General features: G+C 58.4%; 1 protein-coding gene across 2 annotated transcripts in view; it reads left to right on the top strand.

The window, feature by feature from the left end:
* The window catches only part of TMEM104 (transmembrane protein 104), a 54,677-nt gene that overhangs the window by 13,284 nt on the left and 20,877 nt on the right, over positions 1 to 20,516 (top strand). Inside the window, exons 7-8 of one of the 2 annotated variants that reach the window (XM_044247479.1) lie at positions 3,337 to 3,436; positions 3,815 to 3,920. In XM_044247479.1, the coding sequence (XP_044103414.1) occupies positions 3,337 to 3,436; positions 3,815 to 3,920 (206 nt within the window). Of the gene's footprint in view, positions 1 to 3,336; positions 3,437 to 3,811; positions 3,921 to 20,516 lie in introns of both variants that reach the window. The other variant, XM_044247478.1, reaches the window with a different exon arrangement.

The following is a 20,516-nucleotide window of genomic DNA, read 5'->3' as shown; positions in this document are numbered from 1 at the left end:
GCGTTTCCCCTTCACAGACAGACAGACCGATCTCAGTAAATCCTTGTCTCTGTAAGGGTCTTTGGGAGGTTTTTTGCCCCTTTGTCTCAGCCCCTTGTTTGCAAGGGTGGCATCTCCCCTGGTTCTTTCTAATCTTGAATGTGGCTGCAGGAACTCGGAGCCTGGGGGAATCATAGAAACCAGAGTCTTCAGGACTGCTTCTCAGGACATTAAGCATCGGTTTATCACTGGTGGTGTGATTTGACCGTCCGGTCCGGAAGAGAATGATCTTACCCAAAGACTGTCTGAGGGTTTGGGTCCCACCCTTCCTACCAGCCTCACAGAGGGTTCCAGAATCATGAAGGCCAGATTGGTTGTGTGCAGCCCGTCCGTGTTTTTCCTCTCTCCCTATCTCATTAGATGAAGATAAGAGCATAAACATTTCCTCCTGGCAGCCTCACGCCGTCCCCCTCCAAATGTGGGCTTTGGAAGGAAGATGTACATTGGAGAGAGGACATACAGCTTTGAAACCTCCTTTCCGATTAGCGTGTTTTACAGTCTGTCCCGACTTCTTTCTTTTCTTTTTTTATTTAAGATTTTATTTATTTGACAGAGAGAGACAGTGAGAGAGGGAACACAAGTGGGGTGGGGGGAGAAGCAGGATTTCTGCTGAGCAGGAACCCTGATACCAGGCTGGATCCCAGGACTCTGGGATCATGACCTGAGCCGAAGGCAGACACTTAACGACTGAGCTACCCAGGTGCCCCCAGTCTGCCCTGATTTCTTTAACAATTCTGGGAACCAGTGGGTTCTTGTTTTGTTGGTTTTTTTTTTTCTCCTCCCCTTACAGACTAGACTTCTTTATAGTTCACCCAAATCTAATAAAAAAGAAGCACATTTGTCCGAGAGTAGCCTCACCCTCGGGACACCTCTGCTGAGGGTTTCCCACACCTGGCATTGTTGACATCTGGCTCATTCTTTGTCGTGGGGCCTGTCCTTTGTGTTGTGGGGGGCTGAGCAGCACCCTGGGCCTCCGCCCACTCGGTGCCCGCAGCACCTCCTCATCGTGACAGCCAGGACGTCCTCAGACGTTGTCTGATGCCCCTGGTGGGGGAGGCGAGGCAGAGTCACTCTCAGGTGAAACCCACCACTCTGCCCTATTCCTAAATCAAGGGTCGTTCTCTTCGAAGGGACTGCCACCCTCCCCAACAAGCCCCCTGGGGTCCCGGCTCACTTCCTGTGGCTAGCAGTGCCAGGCGTCGTCAATGCTGTCTTCTTAGGAAGCTCATTGATCCTCCCGTTCTGTATCTAGTAATGAAATTTATTGATCAGGGAGGGCCAATGGCCGTTGATAAACAGAGCTGACATTGCAGGCACAGGCAAGTGGAGAGGAGGGTGCGTAGGGAGGGGACAGTGCCTCGCTGCGGGGAGCATTGGCGTCAGAGCAGAAAGACAAGCTGGGCACAGGTTGTACCTGGGCCAGGGGGGTGAGCGGTAGCCCGACCCCCCGGGAACACTGAGCTTGGACATCAGTGGTATCTGAGGCCCTCTGGGGTTCTCGTAAGAGCCGTATTTTCCTTGTCTTTTTTCCCCCAGACTCCTCGGAGCAGAGCTGACCTCAAATAGCCCAGAAGGAACATGTCCCCAGCTTTCCCCTTGGGGACCCTAGAGGCTCTTCTGAGCCACCAGGATTAGAAGGGACCTGTCACTTCATTTTTCTTTCTGTTCTCAGGGAAGCCAGGAGCTTGAGACTCGTGACATCAAACACAAGCAGTCAGTCTGAACAGGAGTCTGAGACAGGCTGTCTGTGGCCATGACCCTGAGGTTGTAGGGCCTGGACGCTTTTTTCAGAGCTGTTACACCTGGTCTTTAAAGATTTTATTTATTTATTTGACAGAGAGAGATCATAAGTAGTCAGAGAGGCAGGCAGAGAGAGAGAGGAGGAGGAAGCAGGCTCCCTGCCGAGCAGAGAGCCTGATGCGGGACTCGATCCCAGGACCCTGAGATCATGACCTGAGCCGAAGACAGAGGGTCAACCCACTGAGCCACCCAGGTGTTCCTACACCTGGTCTTTAAAGCTGGAATCACAGATGGAATTTAGCACAGGTGGAATCCTCACTGTACAGGACAGGAGATGGTCGGGGACTGGCTGCGGCTGGGAAGCGAGGTCGGTCCGTGGCACCGGGGCTGGAGCCCGTGTCTCCAATACCTGGGTCTAACCCCACTAGAGGGAGAAGGGATCCGGATCTGCTTCCACGGGCACCTTCCAAAGGCAGCGTCCTCCCTGGCAGGCGTTCTGACCGTGAGCTCGTCCTGAGCGCCCCCACCTGCTGCCCCCTCGGTCACCAGCACTTCAGTCCCACCTGGGGCTTGGTGATCCGGCAGACCCTGAAAGAGGCACATAGTCTTTGGAAATCAGGGGCTTTTACCCTCTTGATTTCAGCTTCAGAAGCTGAGCCATTTTTGGTTCTCTTTGCTTTTCAGGGCCTCAGTACCAGCCTTTCTCATAGAGTCCTGGGTGGCAGTGAACAGGGCCCAGGCCCCCTCGGGCTCAGGTTCCCCACTCAGGGCCTCACTCCTCCTCCTGCCCAGGCAGCCTGTCCCAAGCGTGAAGGCCCCTCCAGTCCTCCCCAGCCAGCCCCTGACTCACGCTGCCCTCCACCTGCCCTTGTTCGGAGCCTCTGAGGATGCCAGCTGCACTTCGCCTCTCTGAGGGCACCATCACGGGCAGCCGTGTGTCCCGCCACATCACGGTGGAGCCAGCCAGAGCAGGCTCCGGGACTTAGTTGTTTTCTTTGTGTAGAAAGTAAACAGCCTCGGGGCACCTGGGTGGCTCAGTCATTAAGCGTCTGCCTTCGCCTTCGGCTCAGGTCATGATCCCAGAATCCTGGGATCAAGACCACATGGGGGGGCGCCTGGGTGGCTCAGTGGGTTAAGCCGCTGCCTTCGGCTCAGGTCATGATCTCAGAGTCCTGGGATCGAGCCCCGCGTCGGGCTCTCTGCTCAGCAGGGAGCCTGCTTCCCTCTCTCTCTCTCTGCCTGCCTCTCTGCCTACTTGTGATTTCTCTCTGTCAAATAAATAAATAAAATCTTTAAAAAAAAAAGACCACATCGGGCTCCCTGCTGGGCGTGAAGCCTGCTTCTCCCCCCTTCCTACTCCCCCCACTCCTACTCCCCCTGCTTGTGTTCCCGCACTCTCTCTCTCCATCAAATAAATAGGCAAAATCTTTAAAAAAAAAAAAAGAAAGAAAGAAAGTCAACAGCCTGGAGAAAGCGGTGTGGAGGAGGTGGAGGCCTGACCGGCAGGAAGGAACCCAGGCGCCTCTGGCTCCCTGACGGTGACTCTGTTGCTTTCAGTGGGGGTCAACTTGTTCTATTTCTGCATCATCACGTACCTGTACGGGGATTTGGCCATCTACGCTGCCGCCGTGCCCTTCTCCCTGATGCAGGTGACCTGGTGAGTGCCCCCCTCCCCCCCACTGGCTGTAACCAGACATCCTTCCTCGGCCAGTCAGGGCAGCGTTTCCGGTAGAAGCCCAGTGCCAAGCAAACATGGTGGCATCTAAAGCATGGAGAGGCCCAAGGCCCTTTTCTGTCCTTTACAAACTCGCCCTACACCGCTGTCTCGGTCCCTGCCCTCTGGGGAAGATGATTTGGGGGTTGGTACCGTAGGAGCCCGTAGCACCTGCCCCAGGACAGGAGACTGTGACTCCTGGCGAGTGAGGTGGGTGGCCCAGGAGCAGCTGCGGGGGGCGCGGAGGCTTGGTAACGTCCCATCCTGTGTGCTTCCCGCTGAGCAGGGGCCGCACTGAGCCACTCTTCTCTTCACCAGCAGCGCCACTGGTAACGAATCCTGTGGTGTGGAGGCCGACCGCAAGCACAATGACACGGACCCGTGCTGGGGGCCCCTGCGCCGTGTGGACGCCTACCGCATCTATCTGGTGAGTGGCCTCGCCTCGACGCCTGCCCAGCCGGGCTGGCCGGGGGCCTTTGGACTCGGCTCCCTGATCGGAGAGGCTCCCCAGCTTCACGCTCTGGCCAGTTGCTGGGGCCGTGGTCCTGGGCCGAAACCGCGTCACGTCACTGAGACGATAGCTGTACGCCCAGTCACCCGTCGCTTGGGCTTGGCATTCAGGTCATGGCCGGCTGCTGGCTGTGAACTCTTGTAAACTGCGCTGGGGTGGGAGGGGCGCCTTAGCACAGCTCTTCGGGGTGTCGGAATGAGTTTCCTGGAGACTCACCGTGTTCCGACCTTTCTGCCGGCCAGCCCAAGAGCGCATGGGAGATGCCGGGCTTCCTGACTGGAGCAGCCCGGCTCTGTCCCTGTCTCCCCTCCTCCCCGCAGGCAGGGGTGGGGTGGGGGGGATATGAATCTCCAGGCTGTTCTCGACTGCTTTGTGCCGCGGGCAGGAGGGGCGGGTTGGAGCTGGAGCGGGAGACCCGCGCCGGTCGGCTCTTGGGTAATAAGACACGAAGCCGAGGCCGTTATTTATCTCTGCCTTGTGTGTGCGCGACTCAGAAACGCTCCCCTCGCCCTTTTGCAGCATCTATTAATACTCTCTGCCTCTTCTTGGTCCTCCTCAGCCCTGACACAGATTTAGGTGTGCGAGGTGACACGCAGTGTGACACGTGGCCACTTAGCTGCTGTGGGGGGGGGGTGGCAGGGTTCGGGAGAGAGCCGAGCCTTTCGGGGAGTTGGCCCCTTGACTTAATTATCCCCATCCTGGGAAAGGTTTCTTTCTGCGGGGCCCTGCCAGCTGTGCTCGGGGCACAGTTTGTTAACCCAGGGCCACCGGAGGGCGGTTTTGCTTCCCAGTCCCACCCTGTGGCCCTGCTGAAGCCCGCCTGTGGCCCAAGCCTGGGTGGAGACTGGTTTTCTTCTCTTGCATTGCCGGAGCGGTCGGATGGTCCGGGTTTTGTCTCGCGTGTTACCTGTGACCAGAAGCTTGTCTTTTAGTAGAATTTCATCTCAAATGTCCCCACCACAGGTCTGGTGGGAATTTGGTGGCAAGTTAATTCCCTGGCGCAGTTCCCCACTTCCCCTCCCCCAGCGTATGGGGGGGCAGCCAGGAGGGCAGCACAGCTGGGGCCTGTTAGCCTCTCAGCATTGCAACAGTCATTGATAAAATTAGCAAAAGTATCAGTGACTACTAACAACCCACCTCGATCTCTAGCTGCTAGATGGAGGACATGGAGGAAAGGGTACAAGGGGTTCAGCACGGACACAGGTGCATGTCCAGGGCAGGGGGACCTGCCAGAGCAACCAGACCTCAGGTGCCTTTCCAGGTGCTCTTTCCAGGAGAGGCTGTTACGGTCTGTGCCCAGTCTGCCTGGTGCATCCCTTCCCCCAGGAAGACAGATGCCCAGTACTAGGAATATTGGCCGCTGCCATTCGCCTGGTAAATTATTTAGAGGCGTGGTTATTGCTTTATTCAATTGTTCCTTCGCTATTCCTGTAAACCTTCCACGGGAAGAGAGCCTCCCTCCCTGCATCTCGGTGGCTCCCTGGCAAACAGAAGGAGCCGTTCAGGAGAGTGGACAGATATTAATTACTGCCGTCACCGTTCGGATATTGCACTTAGAACTCCTAGGGCTGACTGCCACTTGGCCTGCGAAAGCTGCAGAGATGGGAGGGTGGGGGAAGCAGAGCCTGTTCTCGCTGGGTGGTGGGCCCCCTCCCTGCCTCCCGGTCCGCCGCTGGGGGCTTCGCCGCTTCCGTCACGGTGTGCTCTTCTGCCTGGTCTGCAGGAATTGAAGGCAGATGGACCTCCACCATTTCTCGGGAGTTACTCTACAGCTTTGTATGTGGCTCCCAGGGTCTGTGGCTTCCGCCCCTCCATGCTGGGCACTGGGCGTCCGCCCGCAGACCTGGGAGGGATTGGGGAAAGTGGAGGCTTCCTTCCTTGGTCCTGAGCTCCGTGTCGTGGGTGAGGGGCATCCTCCCCTCCCACGTCTGCATTCCATCCGGTGGCCTCTTCAGATCGTTAAAGAGGAGGGTTGTACTTCTCTCCCCACCCTGCAGCCGTTCACATTCAGGAGATTGTCGGTCCCTTCTAGAGGCTCCCGCTGCACCTCCTTCTACCCGCAGTTTCTGATTTTGCCGGCAGCGAGACTTCACTAAAATATGGGGCGAGGCGGCAGGCAGCTTTAAAGCCCCCCAGCCCGTGCACACCGTATCCGTCTCAGGTGGACAGCAGGCGTGTTTCGGGCCCCGTAATAACCATCTCTTCATAGCTATTTTGGGACGGTACATTCTGGGGAATAAAGATACAGGCTTTTATTTTGTGGTTTCCAGAAAGTCCTCTGGAAACAGTCTTTTCTGTGTCTTCCCAGAATGCTCCTGAAATGCACACATAGAATGAGAATATTTGGGGTATTAACTATACCCAGAGGCCAGCCTGTGCATCGCATCATGATAGGAAGGGAGCTTTCTCCCACCAGCGGCTACCGGTCGCCTCCCGAAGCCCTTGACCTTAACAAATGGAAAATTCCTCCTCCCCTCCACCCTGCGACCTCCGTTCACAGCCTGTGATTGCCAGTGCAGCTGATGTGAGTCAGTCTCTCCCTCTCCTTCCTCGGAGTAGCCACAGAGTGGGGCCCTAGGAGGCAGGGGTCCCGTGAGTCACACGTGTTTTACAGAGCCGTCCCCACAAGCCACTGCAGCTGGAGCCAGCAGTGACCTGGGCCCTGGCAAGAGCCCATGAGGCTTAACATCAAGACCCGCCGTCAGTGGCCTTGGATTCTCAGAACCCCACCAGCCGCCCCCCCTGCTCCTTTGAAGGATCAGTGGGAAAGAGTTGGGGCATGTGGGAAACTGGGGTCCCTCAACTCTTTCAAACCAGTAACCTGGAGGTTACTGGTTTGCCTTCAGGCTGGGGGAATGTCTTGGGACTCTTTTTGCAGAGCTTCTCTGGCTTTGCTACGAAACAAAGTCAGAACTGAACCCTTGGCTCTCTCCTGTGCTGTGAGAAGAAGGCAGAGACCAGTGGCGAAGTCATGCTAGGCTTGTACATAAATCTGTTCCGTCCAGGAATCCCACCGTCCCGAGTGTCTGGGAAGCAGGGCGTGTGCCGCTGGCCCCTGAAGTCCAGGGCCTGCCAAGTACTTGTTCATTTCCTGGTCCCAGCCGTGCCTCCCACCCTGTCCCTGCCGCCACCCCTCGAGTGTCAGAGGGAAGCCCCGGGGCCACAGTGGGACTCCCTGAGAGCTGACAGCTCCTCCCGGTGCGCAGGAGCGGCTGTGGCCTCTTACAGGTGGGCAGATGCTGCTGGGTCACCGGCAGCCCAGCAGGCGCCGGCCGGGCAGAGCCGGGAGCGCAGATGGCAGAGCGGAGCTCATCCTGGCTAGAGACTCAGCCCCAAAGTGATGGTGTGGAGCGGGGCCCCTCGTGGGCTGCCTTGGGACAGGACAAGGTCACCCCGGCTCACCGTCCTGCCTTGAACAGGAGCCGGGAGACCCACCTCCAGGGCCTGGTGGCCCCAGGGGAGAGACAGCAGCCTGCACGTGCCTGGCAGGGGACCTGCCACCTTCTGCGGGGCACCCCCTTGAAGAAGTGGGGTGTGTGTTGGGGGTTAGGGCATTCTGTCTGCTGGGCTCTTCCAACAGGCATAGGGCGATCCAATTCGGGCTCAGGTAGCACTGGAACAGGTCCTCCTGGGCTCTCACCGGGAGTCTCGGTTTCCCCCTTTGCCAGCGAGTCCGGTTTTCTGATTCCGTCTTGGCTCGGCCTTACGCACAAGTACTCGTCTCTGTCATCCGTAGTGTGTCAAACGGCGTGCAGTCCCTTCTGTAAAACCCAGGGGTCTCTCCCTGAAATGGGTAAATGTCCTTTTTGTAAGGAGCTGGAGAGGAGAGTGACGCACCTGCCGGCCTGTGCCAGGCCTCAACCGGCCCTTCCTGTGGCGGCTTTACTCTTTACTCGTAGGGAGTAACGCGTTACCACGCACCTTCTCCTTTCCGACTGGGTCCTCCGGGCTGCGCGGTAAGGCCCCTGGTGTCCTCCCACTTCACAGCAGAGAAAACTGAGACTTGAGGGCTGCAGTGTATACCCCGGGCCCCATGGCCAAGGCAGGGACAGGAGCCTGGCCCCCGGGGAGGGCTCCCATCCTCGTCCTCCGGCCCTGGTAACAGACTTGCTGGGCTTGTGGGCAGCCCTGCTGGTGAGGCCAGAGAGAAGGGGCAGGTCGCGCCCGGTCATCGGCCCTCGGGGCTTGATGTTTGCAGAGGGGCAGGGGTGACACTGCCCAAGGATGGTGTCTGTTCGGTGGTCCGTGCCCGCACTCCTCCCTGTCTGCTCGATGGGTTTGCTGTCTGTCTCGCCGTCGCTCCTGGAGAGTGGGGCGACTTCTCACATTCGCTCAAGGAGCGCTAGGGCTGGCCATGTCTTCCCAAGGACGTTTCCCATCCCTCCCACAGTCCCTCTCTGTGTTCTTCCAGCATCAGCCACTGTGCCCTGGGGCTGTGGCATCTGCTAATAAGTGGGTCACTGCTACCATCACTTGAATATTTATTCTTACCGATTCTGGGGCAGGAGGTGGCCTAGAGGCCTTCAGGACCAGCGAGGAGGGAAACTTAGCGTGGCGCAACAAGGCTGGGCAGCCGCAGTGACTTGACAGGACGCGGGAACTCAGGAGCCCTGCTGCACGCCTCCCGAGGCACCGCCGGCTGCCCCAGAGCACAATTCCAGTAGGACACACGTGGACGCTGCCCCTGGATTTGCCACCGTTGGGAACCTGGAGTGAAGGCAGCAGCGGTTAGCTAAAAAGGTGGCCCGAGAGGGCCTGTGGGAACTGACGGGGCCAACAAGCTGTCTCTGTGCAGGGCTCGTGGGCTGACTCCCTCTGGAAGCGGAGAGCAGGGCCCTAAGCCCACAAGTGGCCTGATGGCAGTTTCCCTACTCTGGGCCACCCTGCCCTGTCTGACACACATGAGTCGGGACCCCGTAAGGGGCTGGGAGGAGACTCCTGGCTGCGCGGCCATGCTTACGGGGTCTGGAACATCAAAGTCCGCCCTTCATGGGGTGGCGGCCATCCAGGGAAGCCCATCTTTTTTCCTTCCCCTTCATCTGCACAATGTGCTCCTTGTCAGCTCCCCTTTGCTCTGTCTGGATGCTCAGAAGGTCCCGTTTTTCTTGGTCTCTCTTTTCCCCACTCGTAGGAAGATGCCAGTTGCTGTGACTGGGCAGTCACAGCAGGTGCAGTGGGCCGGGTAGCCCTCGTGACCCATGCCTGGCCCGCCCACGAGCTTGGTGTGGTGGGTGACGGGGGGAAGGGATGCAGACGTGCCGTGTCTTCAGCCAGCTGCGCAGAGTGTCCTCCTGAGCCTTTCCCCCTCGTGCTGAACCCCTGCCTTCAACCCATGATCCTGGGTCTCGAGGACGAATCATTTCTGCCCGATGCCGCAGAAACGCGTGGGCCCACTACCCCGACAAGAGCTGGGTCTCTAATGTTGAGGGAATGCTAACTTCAAACAGGTACCATTGCTCACATTGAAGTGACTGACTTGAAAGGATTAGCTTGTCTCTCCTTTTCAAGGAAATCAATAGTACAGGGACAGGCGTGTGTTTTCTTTCTTTTTTTTTTTTTTTCCTAGGGAGCTGTCTATATATTTCATCCCAGGGATGGCTTCTTGGTTTTTGGTGTGCTTTCCATCCCCCCGCCCAGCCCTTTCTAAATGAAACTCAGATTGCTCTGTCACTCACTCCAGCACTGCGGTTTGTCTCTCTAGCTCCTGCCAAGGGTCCCCATGAGCCCCCAGGCCCCCTCCAATCGCCCATGGCTGCTGCTGCCACCCGGGCGCCCCCCACCCCGCCCCACTGCATCCCCCGCACCTGCCCAGCTGCTGCCCAGCATTGCAACAGTAACCAGCCCTCACCTCTCAGTGCAGACCCGGGTAGCACCTCCCTGGGCCGTGGTGACCGCTGAACCCGACCCCATCCCCAGCACCTCTGGGTGTTAGAGCTGAGCCTCCTCCTCCAGCTCGGGAGAGGATTGTTGCTTTTATTTTTACTGTGCCTCTCAGGGACCCGGGTCCTGTCTGCTGGCGTTAAGCCCGCCATCCATCACCCCCACATCCTGCCTCTGCCACGGCCAACACCTGACACACCAGCTTAGAAGGTAACACTTAGTCCCCAGTGCCGCCGCTTCTTCGCTCCCAGTGAAGATACCAGGTGATGGGAATTTGGCAGCTTCTGGACAGTCCCCACCGTCCTTCCCCCCAAGTCTCAGAAGCCACCCGTTGCCATTGGTTGGGGTCCTGCATTCCTGCATGGGGGGAGCTTATATCCTAGCTCCTGAACCAGGTAAACTGCCCAGACTCCCTCGTCACAATGGTACTTTTAGTGTCTCTCTGCCCTGATGGAACGTTCCAGGTCCCTGCCACCATATCCATTGTCTGGTGAGTCCTGAATACGTTCTTACAAACACTTGCCCAGGGCAAGCTGTTTTGATTCCTGGGCGCCTGGGCGGACGTCAGATAAATCGGCCTGGATTCTCACCCTTCCCCCCTACCCTCTTCCTCATTCAGCCAGGGAGGTGTCTCGGGGTGGGGGAACTCGTCCTGTGCACCATATCCTGGCCACTCTTGCTTGCCCCGGCGCTCTCCGCGACTGAGAAACCCCCCGTGTCAGAGTCCAAACGCACAAAACAAATTACGGAACTAATTACTTGTCACAGAGTTAGTTCGTTTGCAGAAGGACTGGCAGCAGGTTTCTCTTGAGTACTTGGTTTCTCTAATGGGTGTAAAATGTTACTCTGTGAAAACGAGTTATTTCTGAATAGAGCTCTTAGAAGCCTGTCCCTCGTAAAGGGGGCCTCCAGGTGTTCACGTGCGCAGGTGCAGCGACCCAGAGCCCAGTCCGTGTGGAAGCAGGCCGGCGGCTAACGTGGGGTTGGGGTGGACGCAGGCAGCCCCCCTACGAGAGAGCCCGGGGTGTACGTGCCTTTGCTCGCCCGCGCTGCCTGGGAAGCTCCGTGAGGCTTGGTCGGTGTATACCCACGGCCCGCACTCCTGCACAGGCCGATTTGGTTGGGAAACTTCCAAATAGGTCTCCGTGGGGAGTGCTCATCCCTGCTGGGGACCTTCTGCGCTGTGCTTTTTCAGGACTGTCTTACCCACACTCCACGCTGATCCCAGGCAGGCCAAGCTGGAGCCTTGAGCGCGCCTTCTCCGTGAGCGGCTTGAGTGGGGCTCGGTGTCTGGTGCCCCTCGCTCCACAAGCATCCCGGGCTGACCCAGCACCAAGCTGAGTGTTTTCAGCCCTTCCCCTCCAGCTGCTCCACGCTGACCCCAAACAGGGTGGCCCAGGCCATCTCCATGCTCCACGCCCCCTCTGCTTCTGGCCTTCCCTTTCTGAGTAAAGAACTAAAAGTGACTTTGCTTGAAGGAGACGTCCTGGTTGATTTCACATCTCCCGCTCCCCTCGTCCCCGCTTTCTGTTTCATTTCCCCCGAAAGTGCAGGGGAAAAAAAAAAAAAAAACTCACCGTCTAGAAGCCAGCAGCCTGCCCGTGGTTTTAGAGGAAGGGGGAGTGTTCGTAAATATTTTGGGTTAACCAGGACGGAAACCGTACCTGCCAACCCGTTTTTCGCCTCCTGCCCTGGGCCTGTGTGATGCCTTCGTTGCATAGAGTACGTGTGGTACTTGTGAGGGCCCTGCCGGGGTCTGTGGGCGATGCTCACTCTCTGTCACAGGGTGTCTGTTGTGAGCAGAAGCTGGTGTCTTTCTAAACAGTGCCCCAGGGCCCTAGCAGTAATTGTTTAATTAAATAAAGCACTCATTCTAAGATAATAACTGCGCTCCTCTGTGTTGCCGGCGTTCCAGCCAGCGGGCTCGCCATGCAAACCGTGCCCAGAATAAAAGTGTCTTTGGGCGTGTTCTCTGGACCACCGGCCAGCCCACCGGAGAAGGCAGGAGGCGAGGGAGTGCAGAGGGCTTGCGGCCTGCAGAGATGCCTGGGCCCCGAGCGTGATGGGCATCAGGGGAGCTGAACAGTTAGGGTGCATATTAATGATGCCATCTGATTAATTAGCATGAGCTCGGGCTGTCTCGTGGCTGAGCTGAGAGCAGACCAAGGTACATTTTAATAAGCCTTCAAGTGCAGAGGGAGGTGCGGCAGAGCTCCCCGCGGAGCAGGTGTGAGTCTGGAGGGGAGGGTCACAGGGCATGGCAGGGCGTCCTGAGTTTGGCTCTGGGAGGGACTTCCTCCAGCCGCCGAGTGAGACATTCTCCAGAAACCTTGACAAGAGGAGGAAAGAGACGGCCAGACCGGGTGCAGGGTGCCGACTGGTGGGGCTGTGACGTGGACCCCTCGCCACGATAGGGAGGTCATGCTCCAGCCACGAGGCAGGTGCGCGGCCCCCCGAGAACACCGTCCAGCTCTCTGCCTGCCCCCGGTCCAGACCATGAGCCTCGGCTGTGTCTCAAGGTTTGGTTCCAGGAACCAACTTCAGGTACTTGTTGAAACTCTACATTTCTGGGTCCCAGCCCCAGCCCACGGTAGCAGGGTCAAGGCTCCGAGGCCCAGGAATCTGCACCTTTGACCAGTTCTGAGGGGAGATCTGTGTCCTCCCCCCTTTGAGAGGTCCCGCCGGCTGAGGACCTGTCCCCTGGCAAACGGTCCCCCTGCGAGAACCGCCCCCAGGCTGCAGCTGTGGAGGCAGCCTTCAGGGGCTCCCTGTGCCTTGCCCCTTCCAGGGGAAGACGATGGCCCCACGTCCACAGGTGTCCTGCAGGAGTTATGCCTCCCGCACTCCAGTGCAGACAGAGAACAGCATCCCTCCTCTGATCAGACTGTTTGCAGGCTCTGCGTGTCCCGGGGAGAGAAGGGGCTCCAGCAGCCTCCCGTTGCTACTGTCCTCTTTGTTAACCAGGGCCAGCAGGTCCCTCCTGCATCCCTGTGGACGGTGCTCTCGCCTCCCTCTTAGAGCCCACAGCGTGCCAGCCCCACCGAGAGGCCTTTCACCCTGGCCATCGATCGACTAGAGAGGAAGCGGGGGATGTCAGTGCGGTTTCTTCTACCCGGGTGGACAGAGTTGTTCATCAGCGAGCTCGAAGCCCTGTCTCCCCTCCTTCCCCACCTCCAAGGTTACTCAGTGTCGGCAAAGACTCCTGCTCCCCCATCTGTCTATTTCAAGGTCTGACGTCAGCGGAGAAGGGGTGGAGCCAGCTTGGCCTGTGCTCCTCTCCGCGGGGCTCCCGTGTTCAGGGCACCGGACTTCCTTCCCTCCCTCCCCTCCAGCCCCAGTGCCCAGCATTCCCACCGCCATCCACTCTCCCTGCACAGAGACAAGCGGGAAGAGTGGAATGAGGAGGGGAGGACGCCAGGAACACCTGCAGCCATCAGCTGGCGCCCTCGTCGGGTGCTGCGCACAAGCCAGCCGCTGAGGTGACAGAGAGCGATGGCTCAGCCTCCGCACAGCCTCGGGACAGGGACACTAAAAAGCAAGCTGATTCCAGCTGGTTCCTGGAGATGCTGTCAGCTCGGCGGGTTCTAAGGTCCAGGAGGCCCATGCGCCGGCCACCCTCAGCTAGTTCTCCTGACCGGAGCAGGTGGTTGGGGCTGATGGCTGGGTGGGTGGGCGGGTGCTGTTCTCCAGGGGAACCCCGGAGGGGCAGGACGGATGGCCCAGAGGCTCCCCGCCCCCGTCCCTCACCACAGAGTCTCCCAGCTCCCCTCAAGGCCTCTGGTTCTAAGGACCTCCAAGGACCAGCTGACCCCGAGCCTGCCCCGGACAGCTCTTCCCAGGCCCAGGGTCACGTGACCAAGCCAGAAGCGTACCTCTAGCTTTCTCGTAGGTGCGGCGGAGCCCCGCCGTGGGGGAAGTTGTGCTGTCTACCCTTGGTCTCCCCTTCCTTGACATCCAGCATGCTGGCCCAAGACACAGAGCTGGCGTTGATTCTCCGTGAAGAGATGTCAGCGGTTACACAGTGAGAACCAGTACGCCAAGCCTGCAGCGCGGGAGAACTCTCGGCGTCTGCTCACTCGCTCTGGCTCCCACGGGGCTCGCCGCAAGGGCCCAGGTGGCACTTTTAGTCATTTATCGCATGGCCCCCTAGCCGGGACCTCCCTGCTGTGCCTTCTTCCTTTTGCCCCTGTAACACAGTGCAGTCCCTTTCAAGCCTCATCCTGTTGGGACAGAGAGGAGTCCTCCCGAGGGGAATCCGGAGAGCTCGAGGCCGTGCTCAGCCTCCCCCAGTTCCTGTAGCGCAGGCCTGGCTGCCTCCAGCACGAGACTTGCCCCAAAGCCACGGAGCTTTTCTGTTACTTCATTTTTTTCAACATGGGTTTTAGGTAAACATGACTGTCCTTTCCCTGCTTAAAACGTGTTAGAAGTTCCTCTCCATAAGGCAACATTTACGCTTCTTCACGTGGTGTGATCTGTTCTAGTCTCCTTCTGGAAGCTTCTCTCTCACCACTGCCCCACACTCGCTGGCCCCTGTCCTGCAGAGGTGCTGGGCACTCCCACGACTTGGTGCCCGTCCAGGGCCTTTCCCTTGCTTCAGAGTCCGAAAAGCACTCACTCGTTCAGAACTGAACTTGGGGGTCTCCTTTGAAGACACCTGCGGCCGTTACTGTCCCCCCAACCCCTCCCATGGCGATAATTGGATTTCCATGTGTCTTCAGTTACTTGGTCTCCCTGGGAGCCTCTCGAGGTCAGGGCAGTGCCTGACCCACACGTCTGGAACAGCATGGGCCTCACAGAGGGCAGTTGCTCCGCGAACATCGGAACGAGCCGGAGCACTAGGGTGTGCTGCCCCCGCGGGGTCTGTGGCTGGCGCCGTGCGGTCCCTCTGTAAGCCCCTCGGGCTGCCGATGCCCGCGGCTCATCACCGCTAACAGCCACGGCCAGAAAAATTCCACATGCAGCTAGCTTCTCTTCTTTTCCTGAAGGTACAGATCATCTTCTGTGCCTCTCTGCCGGGACAAAGTGACCCCTCAGAATGGCCTTAGGGGCACTCAGGGGGCCACAGTCAGGAGCTAACCACATGCCAGGAAGTCTGGGGTGGCACCCCATCTTCTGCCACCCCCTCTTTGGTGCCCAAAATGCAAGCAGTGAGGTCTTAGGATGGGCCAGGCTCAAAGGCAGGTCTGTGTCTCAGGCAGAGCCTCAGCCCTTCCCTCACACACACCAGTTCTGTCCCACACACCTCCTGTCATCGATGTCCTTAAGGCCCTCCTCAGTCAAGGTCAGGCCTCTTTTCCCACCTGGGCAGGTGGGTGTGGACCCATCTCTGTCTCTCTCCTGCTTGCAAGGAGCCAGGCTGCCCTTAATAAGCCCGGATGGCATATAATCATTAAGCGAGTGACTATATGGGTTTTCCACAATATTTATCTTCCCCCCAAACCACAAGGGTTGCAGCTCTGGCACCAAATCCTTGGAACCCTGCCCACCACCGGGCTCCATCTGGCCTTTCAGCTAAGAAACAGACAGCATAGGCACGCAGTCCTGTTCTCCAGTAGGATGTGAGGGGCATAGCGGCCATGCCAGGCTGATGCCACCGGGCCCTCCCAGCCCCCCTGCCCCTGCCCCCAAGGGAGGCAGCTTTCCTGGGGGTGGAGGTGGTGGAGAGACTTTCTGTAGGGCAGAACCAAGGGAGGTGGTAAACACTCTAAGAAGGGGACCGGCCTCGAATTCACACAGCCTAAGTTCTGATCTCAGCCATGTCTTGGTCATTACAAGGTCTTGACAAATTATTTTATATCCTTCAGCCCAGCTTTCTAAACTGGAGCCAGTAACCCATTCCCAGAGTGTTGGGGTCAAGAAGTCGACAGAAGGTGCTGTGCGTGGGTGCTTGGGAGGTGCTTGTCCCCTGGCGTGGATTCCCTGGTGTTCAAGGCAAAGCCTTCTCTAGGTGATGGCTCTGAGGCAGGGAGGGGCTCTGGCGTGAGAGTGGCCTGTTCGTGGGCACAGTTCTTCTCCCTGCCAATAGCATCCCCTCCAGATGCGGCCCCAGCTGTCTCCCAGCTGGGGGCTTGGAGATGACTGGGTAGGGTAGCACCCGGGCCAGGTGTGTGGGACTTGTCCTGTCCGAGAGGCTGGGGCCAGAGATGGTGATGTGATAGTGAAGACAGTTGCCTGGGAGACTGTGCATTCTGGAAAGATGCCATCTGTGTCCCATCACGGTCATGGCACATGAGCCGTTTCTGGGCGGTGCACGGCCAGACCTCCGGGTCCTGAGGGGGACCTGCCATGGGTCGTAACCTGTCACTCCCTCCCAGGTAGCTCCTTGTCCCACACGTCTTTAACACAGTGCTCAGCAGCCGGGCTCCCCAGTAAGACATCACGCTCCTTGGGGGTAGAAATTTGGGATGAATTTCTTGATCTTTCTTTTTTGTCATCCATAGGTTCAGGAGGAGATGTGCTTTTTTTTTTGGCCTCCCAGAGGACAAACCATAAAGATAGATTACAAACCTCAGGTTCCTAACTGAAGATTTCTGTCTCATCTAAGTAGGGCAGGGGATGTTGAGAGCAAAGGGTTCAGAGAAGGAGGTCATTTGGGTCCTTCCCTAGATCTGCTTTGTTTCCAGTTGCCCTGAGAAAAGAGAAGCAGAAGATTTGGAGGAAGGAACCTGGGGATGCTTTCAGCTGTCAGACGGTCACAGGCGGCGTTCCAGTTATGTGTTCAGGGAGTAACTGAGCCCAGGCAGTGCCTTGTGAGTGCCCTGGCCGTCTCCAGGCTGACAGGGCTGGGATCGCTGTCACCCAGGCTGCTCGGGTGTTGGCCAGCGGTGCTGCAGGGGCCAGGACAGCCTGTGTCCAGCCTTCCCGGAACCTCGGAACTGGTGCGGTGGTCTGGGAGCGCTCGCCCCACGCAGCCTGTGTCCGGGCTGCCGCTCACCTGCCGGCCTCCCGGGAGCGGTTCTCTCCGCGCTGTCCAAGAGATTCTCATCTGTTCTCTTTCCTGCCGACGCCTTCGCAGCCTCCAGGAGGGGCTGTTCTGGGCTTGTGACAGCAGAGCGGTCTGCATGTTCAAGGCTGGGAGCAGACGCCTCACCTCTGGCTTCTCCCCAAAATCATTTTTCCACGCTCCTCAGTGTCAAGACAAGGTTTGCACCAGTAGGCCCGCAGAACTTGTCCAAGTGCAACCTCAGTGGCCTGCGTGCAGCTTTGCGGGGAGGGCGCCCAGAGCTTCACCCTCTTCCCAGTTAATTGGCAGTTAATCACCGTCTCTTCTCCTGCCCGACCTCCTGACCCTGGTCCGATTGGCGGCGGTGCGGGTTTGGTTTCTTGCCTCTGTTCTGTGGCTCCGGCTACTAGGTGCGCCCTGAGGAGTCTACCTTTCGGCTCGCTGTTGCCTTTGCTCAGAGCCCAGCACCCTCCCGTCTCGGGCTCGGCCTCTTCCAGCAAGCACACACTTGCCTTTTGCAGGTAGGACATGTCTTTGTGTTCACAGTTTCCAAGTGGGGCTGAATCGGTTGAAGCAAGTGGACTTGGTTTTCTCCTGTAGGACATCTCAAGGTGATAGCTGGAGAAGAGCATGTGTGCCAGAAACACGCTTCTTCAGAATATCCGGGCAGCCGCTCTCTGTTTTTATTGTCAGGCATTCCCTGAATCTCCCATCTCTCGGTGCATTCAGTAGGCCTTGCCCAGTCCCTTCTAGGAGACGGTGGCGGTGGCGCAGGGACAGTAAGATGCGGTCACTTACCCTCAGCAGCACAGGGCGGCGGGGTGGGGGGGGCGGTGCTCATCTGTGCTGTGGGTGGGAAGGTGAGCTCCCTTTGTCTCCGTTACTCCTTCCCCCCCAGGGACACGGAACTTAAGGGATGGGTGGGTGAAGGGCCTGCTGCTTCCCCATCTCGGTTGGGCTGGGGGAGCCTGTAGCTTCCTCCCACGAAGAGGCTCTGCTCGTGCGCTGGGCCAGCCGCTCACTGGGCTGGGCCTTCAGAAGGTGGCTGCTCGGCTCTGCCCTGCGGGAGAACCCCCTTCTCGTGGAGCTTCTGGTGCAAGCACCCATCCCTGTGGGTCTGGATTCTGTGGAATTTAGATGGGCTGGTGCATCCGATCGCAGGGCTTTGGCGAATGAGCTGTGATAACGGTCCTCTGGGCTTGGCGCGCAGAGGCTGCTGCGCGGGGTTCAGACCCGCACCTGTTGTCGGACTCTCACGTCCTCTGCACGATGGCCGAGCCTCTCTGTCTGGTTGGGAAGAACTTGAGCTCCCCACCAAAGCATCCGGGCCGTTATTGAACTTGGGTGCAGGTGACGGAAGTCCGGTAAGAATAGGAGCGACCTGATGTTCTTTCTTTGGCCAGAGGGCCTCACGGGGCCCCCCGCTGCCTGCGTTCCCTGACCTGCGGTGTCTGGAGGACCGATGGGGTATGAGAACGTGGGTGCCGGCTGTCGCCGGTGGGGGTCATGGGCAGGGCCGATGTTTGTCGGCCCCCTGTGCACCCACGACGTGCTTTGAGAGGTTCCCTCGCACTCGGGGGGCTCGTGGTTAGCCAGGGCGGCGTCAGGAGGCCAACCCCGGCACCGCGGGTGCCCGTGGTCCCTCCGCGTCCCGTCGCTGACTCTGGGCCCGTCTCCTTCTTTGTGGATGAAGCCCCAGACGTTGTCATTCAAGGTGGGAAAATAAAACTCCCAAACCGAAATGCGCACAGCCACTTGAGAAATAAAAATAGAATCCTCGAACACTCCTTCCCGCACTCAAGGACACCTTGAAAGTTCAGTTCCCGTTAAGGGATGGGTTCATGCTGCGTTGTCATTAACCCCAATTAATTCTTAACCCCTGGCGCCCTGGAACGAGGGCCGCCCTGTCATCTGGGGGCTTGTTGCCTCTGTCACTTGGGAGAGCCTCCGGGATCCGTCCAGAGCTCAGCCGCGCCATCAGCGGGTCCCTGCCCCTGTCGGCCCCGTGCACGCCGAGTCCACGGATTCCACGGTCAGCCCCTGGGGATCCCTGCATGTTTAGGGCAGATGAGGCTGTATGTCCCCGTTCCACCCCCTAAGACTTATTACTTTGTCACTCTTGCTAAATTAACAGAGAAGTCAAGCCCCCACCCACCCCAAACCCAAGACCAGAAGGCTCTGGGTGGATCTGCCACCTTTTACACAACATTGCGGGAGCTGAAGGGTGGGGCGCGCAGAGGCAGCTGCTGGTGGCTGAATCCTGGTCCCTTAGAAGGTCCACCGTGCTGCACTGTGGGGGCCACAAGCAGGTGAGCCCCCAAACCCTTATTTTTAGAGGAACTCAATAAATCAGGCACTCCAGGACCGGGCCATCCAGCAGGTTTCTCCAGCCCCGGGAGCCAGAGAACCACAGAAGCGTCACCTTTGTTCCTTGCTGGCCGCCGCTGGCTTCCTTGACCATTTGGTCTTCATCCCCACCGCGTGCTGCCCTTCTGCTTCCGTCTAGGTCGGGGGACAGGGCCTCGAGGGAGCCCTCCCCGCTGGATCGACAGTCCGCGGACTTCTCTGCTGGATTTTCTCACTGTCCCCTGTCGCAGGAGGTGATCGGTGATCAGTCTTTGTCCCGGGGACTGTCTCAGAGGTTCTTAGGACATTTGTTCCGTATGGTTCTTCAGCACATCCTTCTCTCCTGTCTTCCGTGTCTCCGTGAACAGCCGGCCCCTCTCTCTCCTCACCCCCACCCTGCCCTTCCTCCCTTTTGAGGGAGGGGAGATGGACAGCGGCACCTGTTGATTTTCACCCAAGTGCAAGTTCTGATGAGAAGGTGCGGTCCACTGTGTGTCTCCCCAGCAGGAGAAGAGATGCCAGCAGGCAGGATTGGGGGCTTTCGTTTTGTTTTGTAAGAGAAGAACGGGTGGGTGGGCGGTCTGTCTGGGGACTGTGAATCCACCGTCTCCCAGAGGCAGGCCTGGGAAGAGTCCCTGCTTTGAAGACCTTTGACATTAGGTTTCTTCTAAGACATTGCCCTTCTGGGGCCCTGGCGGATTCACAGAGTGGGCACAGACCACTGGGGTCTGAGCCCCTTCCTTGCTAGGGGTCCAGGGGGTGCGGCTGATGGAGGGCAGCCGAGAGCCCCGGGCTCTTCTCCGAGCCTTTTCTCCTCATTGGGGCTGACTAGCATTCTCTCCTAAAGCCAGTGGGTCTGCTCAGAGCAAACGCTGTTTCAGTTTGCTCTTCCTAAATCAAAACATATTGATTTCACACCTGTTTGAGGAAGAGATCTTTTCCCGACACACTGAGCCGCGCTCAGGCAGAGCGGGTGGCTTGCCCACCTGTGCGCACTGCCCTCTGCCAGCTCAGACGCTGCTGCCCATGCAGGAGGGGCTGGTAGAGGGTACGAGGCAAGTCAGCAAGACAGGGGTGGCCTCTGCCCCTGCTGCAGGGTTACACCTCTCCACCAGGCGCTTCCCCACCAAATCCGCTATATTCCGCAGGTCCTCAGTGGGCATGTCACATGTGTCAAGCCCCCTGGGTGCTGGCGTGAACAAGGACACAGGCCTTGCCGTCCTGGTGCCCACACTCTGTCCGGGGGGCAGGGTATGTGGACGCAGAATCAACCCATGAGGGGCACCTGGGTGGCTCAGTGGGTTAAAGCCTCTGCTTTCGGCTCAGGTCATGATCCTGGGATC

The sequence above is a fragment of the Neovison vison genome, chromosome 5 (genome assembly GCF_020171115.1).
Source record: "Neovison vison isolate M4711 chromosome 5, ASM_NN_V1, whole genome shotgun sequence".
In the NCBI taxonomy this organism is placed as follows: Eukaryota; Metazoa; Chordata; class Mammalia; order Carnivora; family Mustelidae; genus Neogale; species Neogale vison.
Note: the sequence above shows the minus strand (reverse complement) of the source record. Positions and strands in the feature narration are given on the sequence as shown.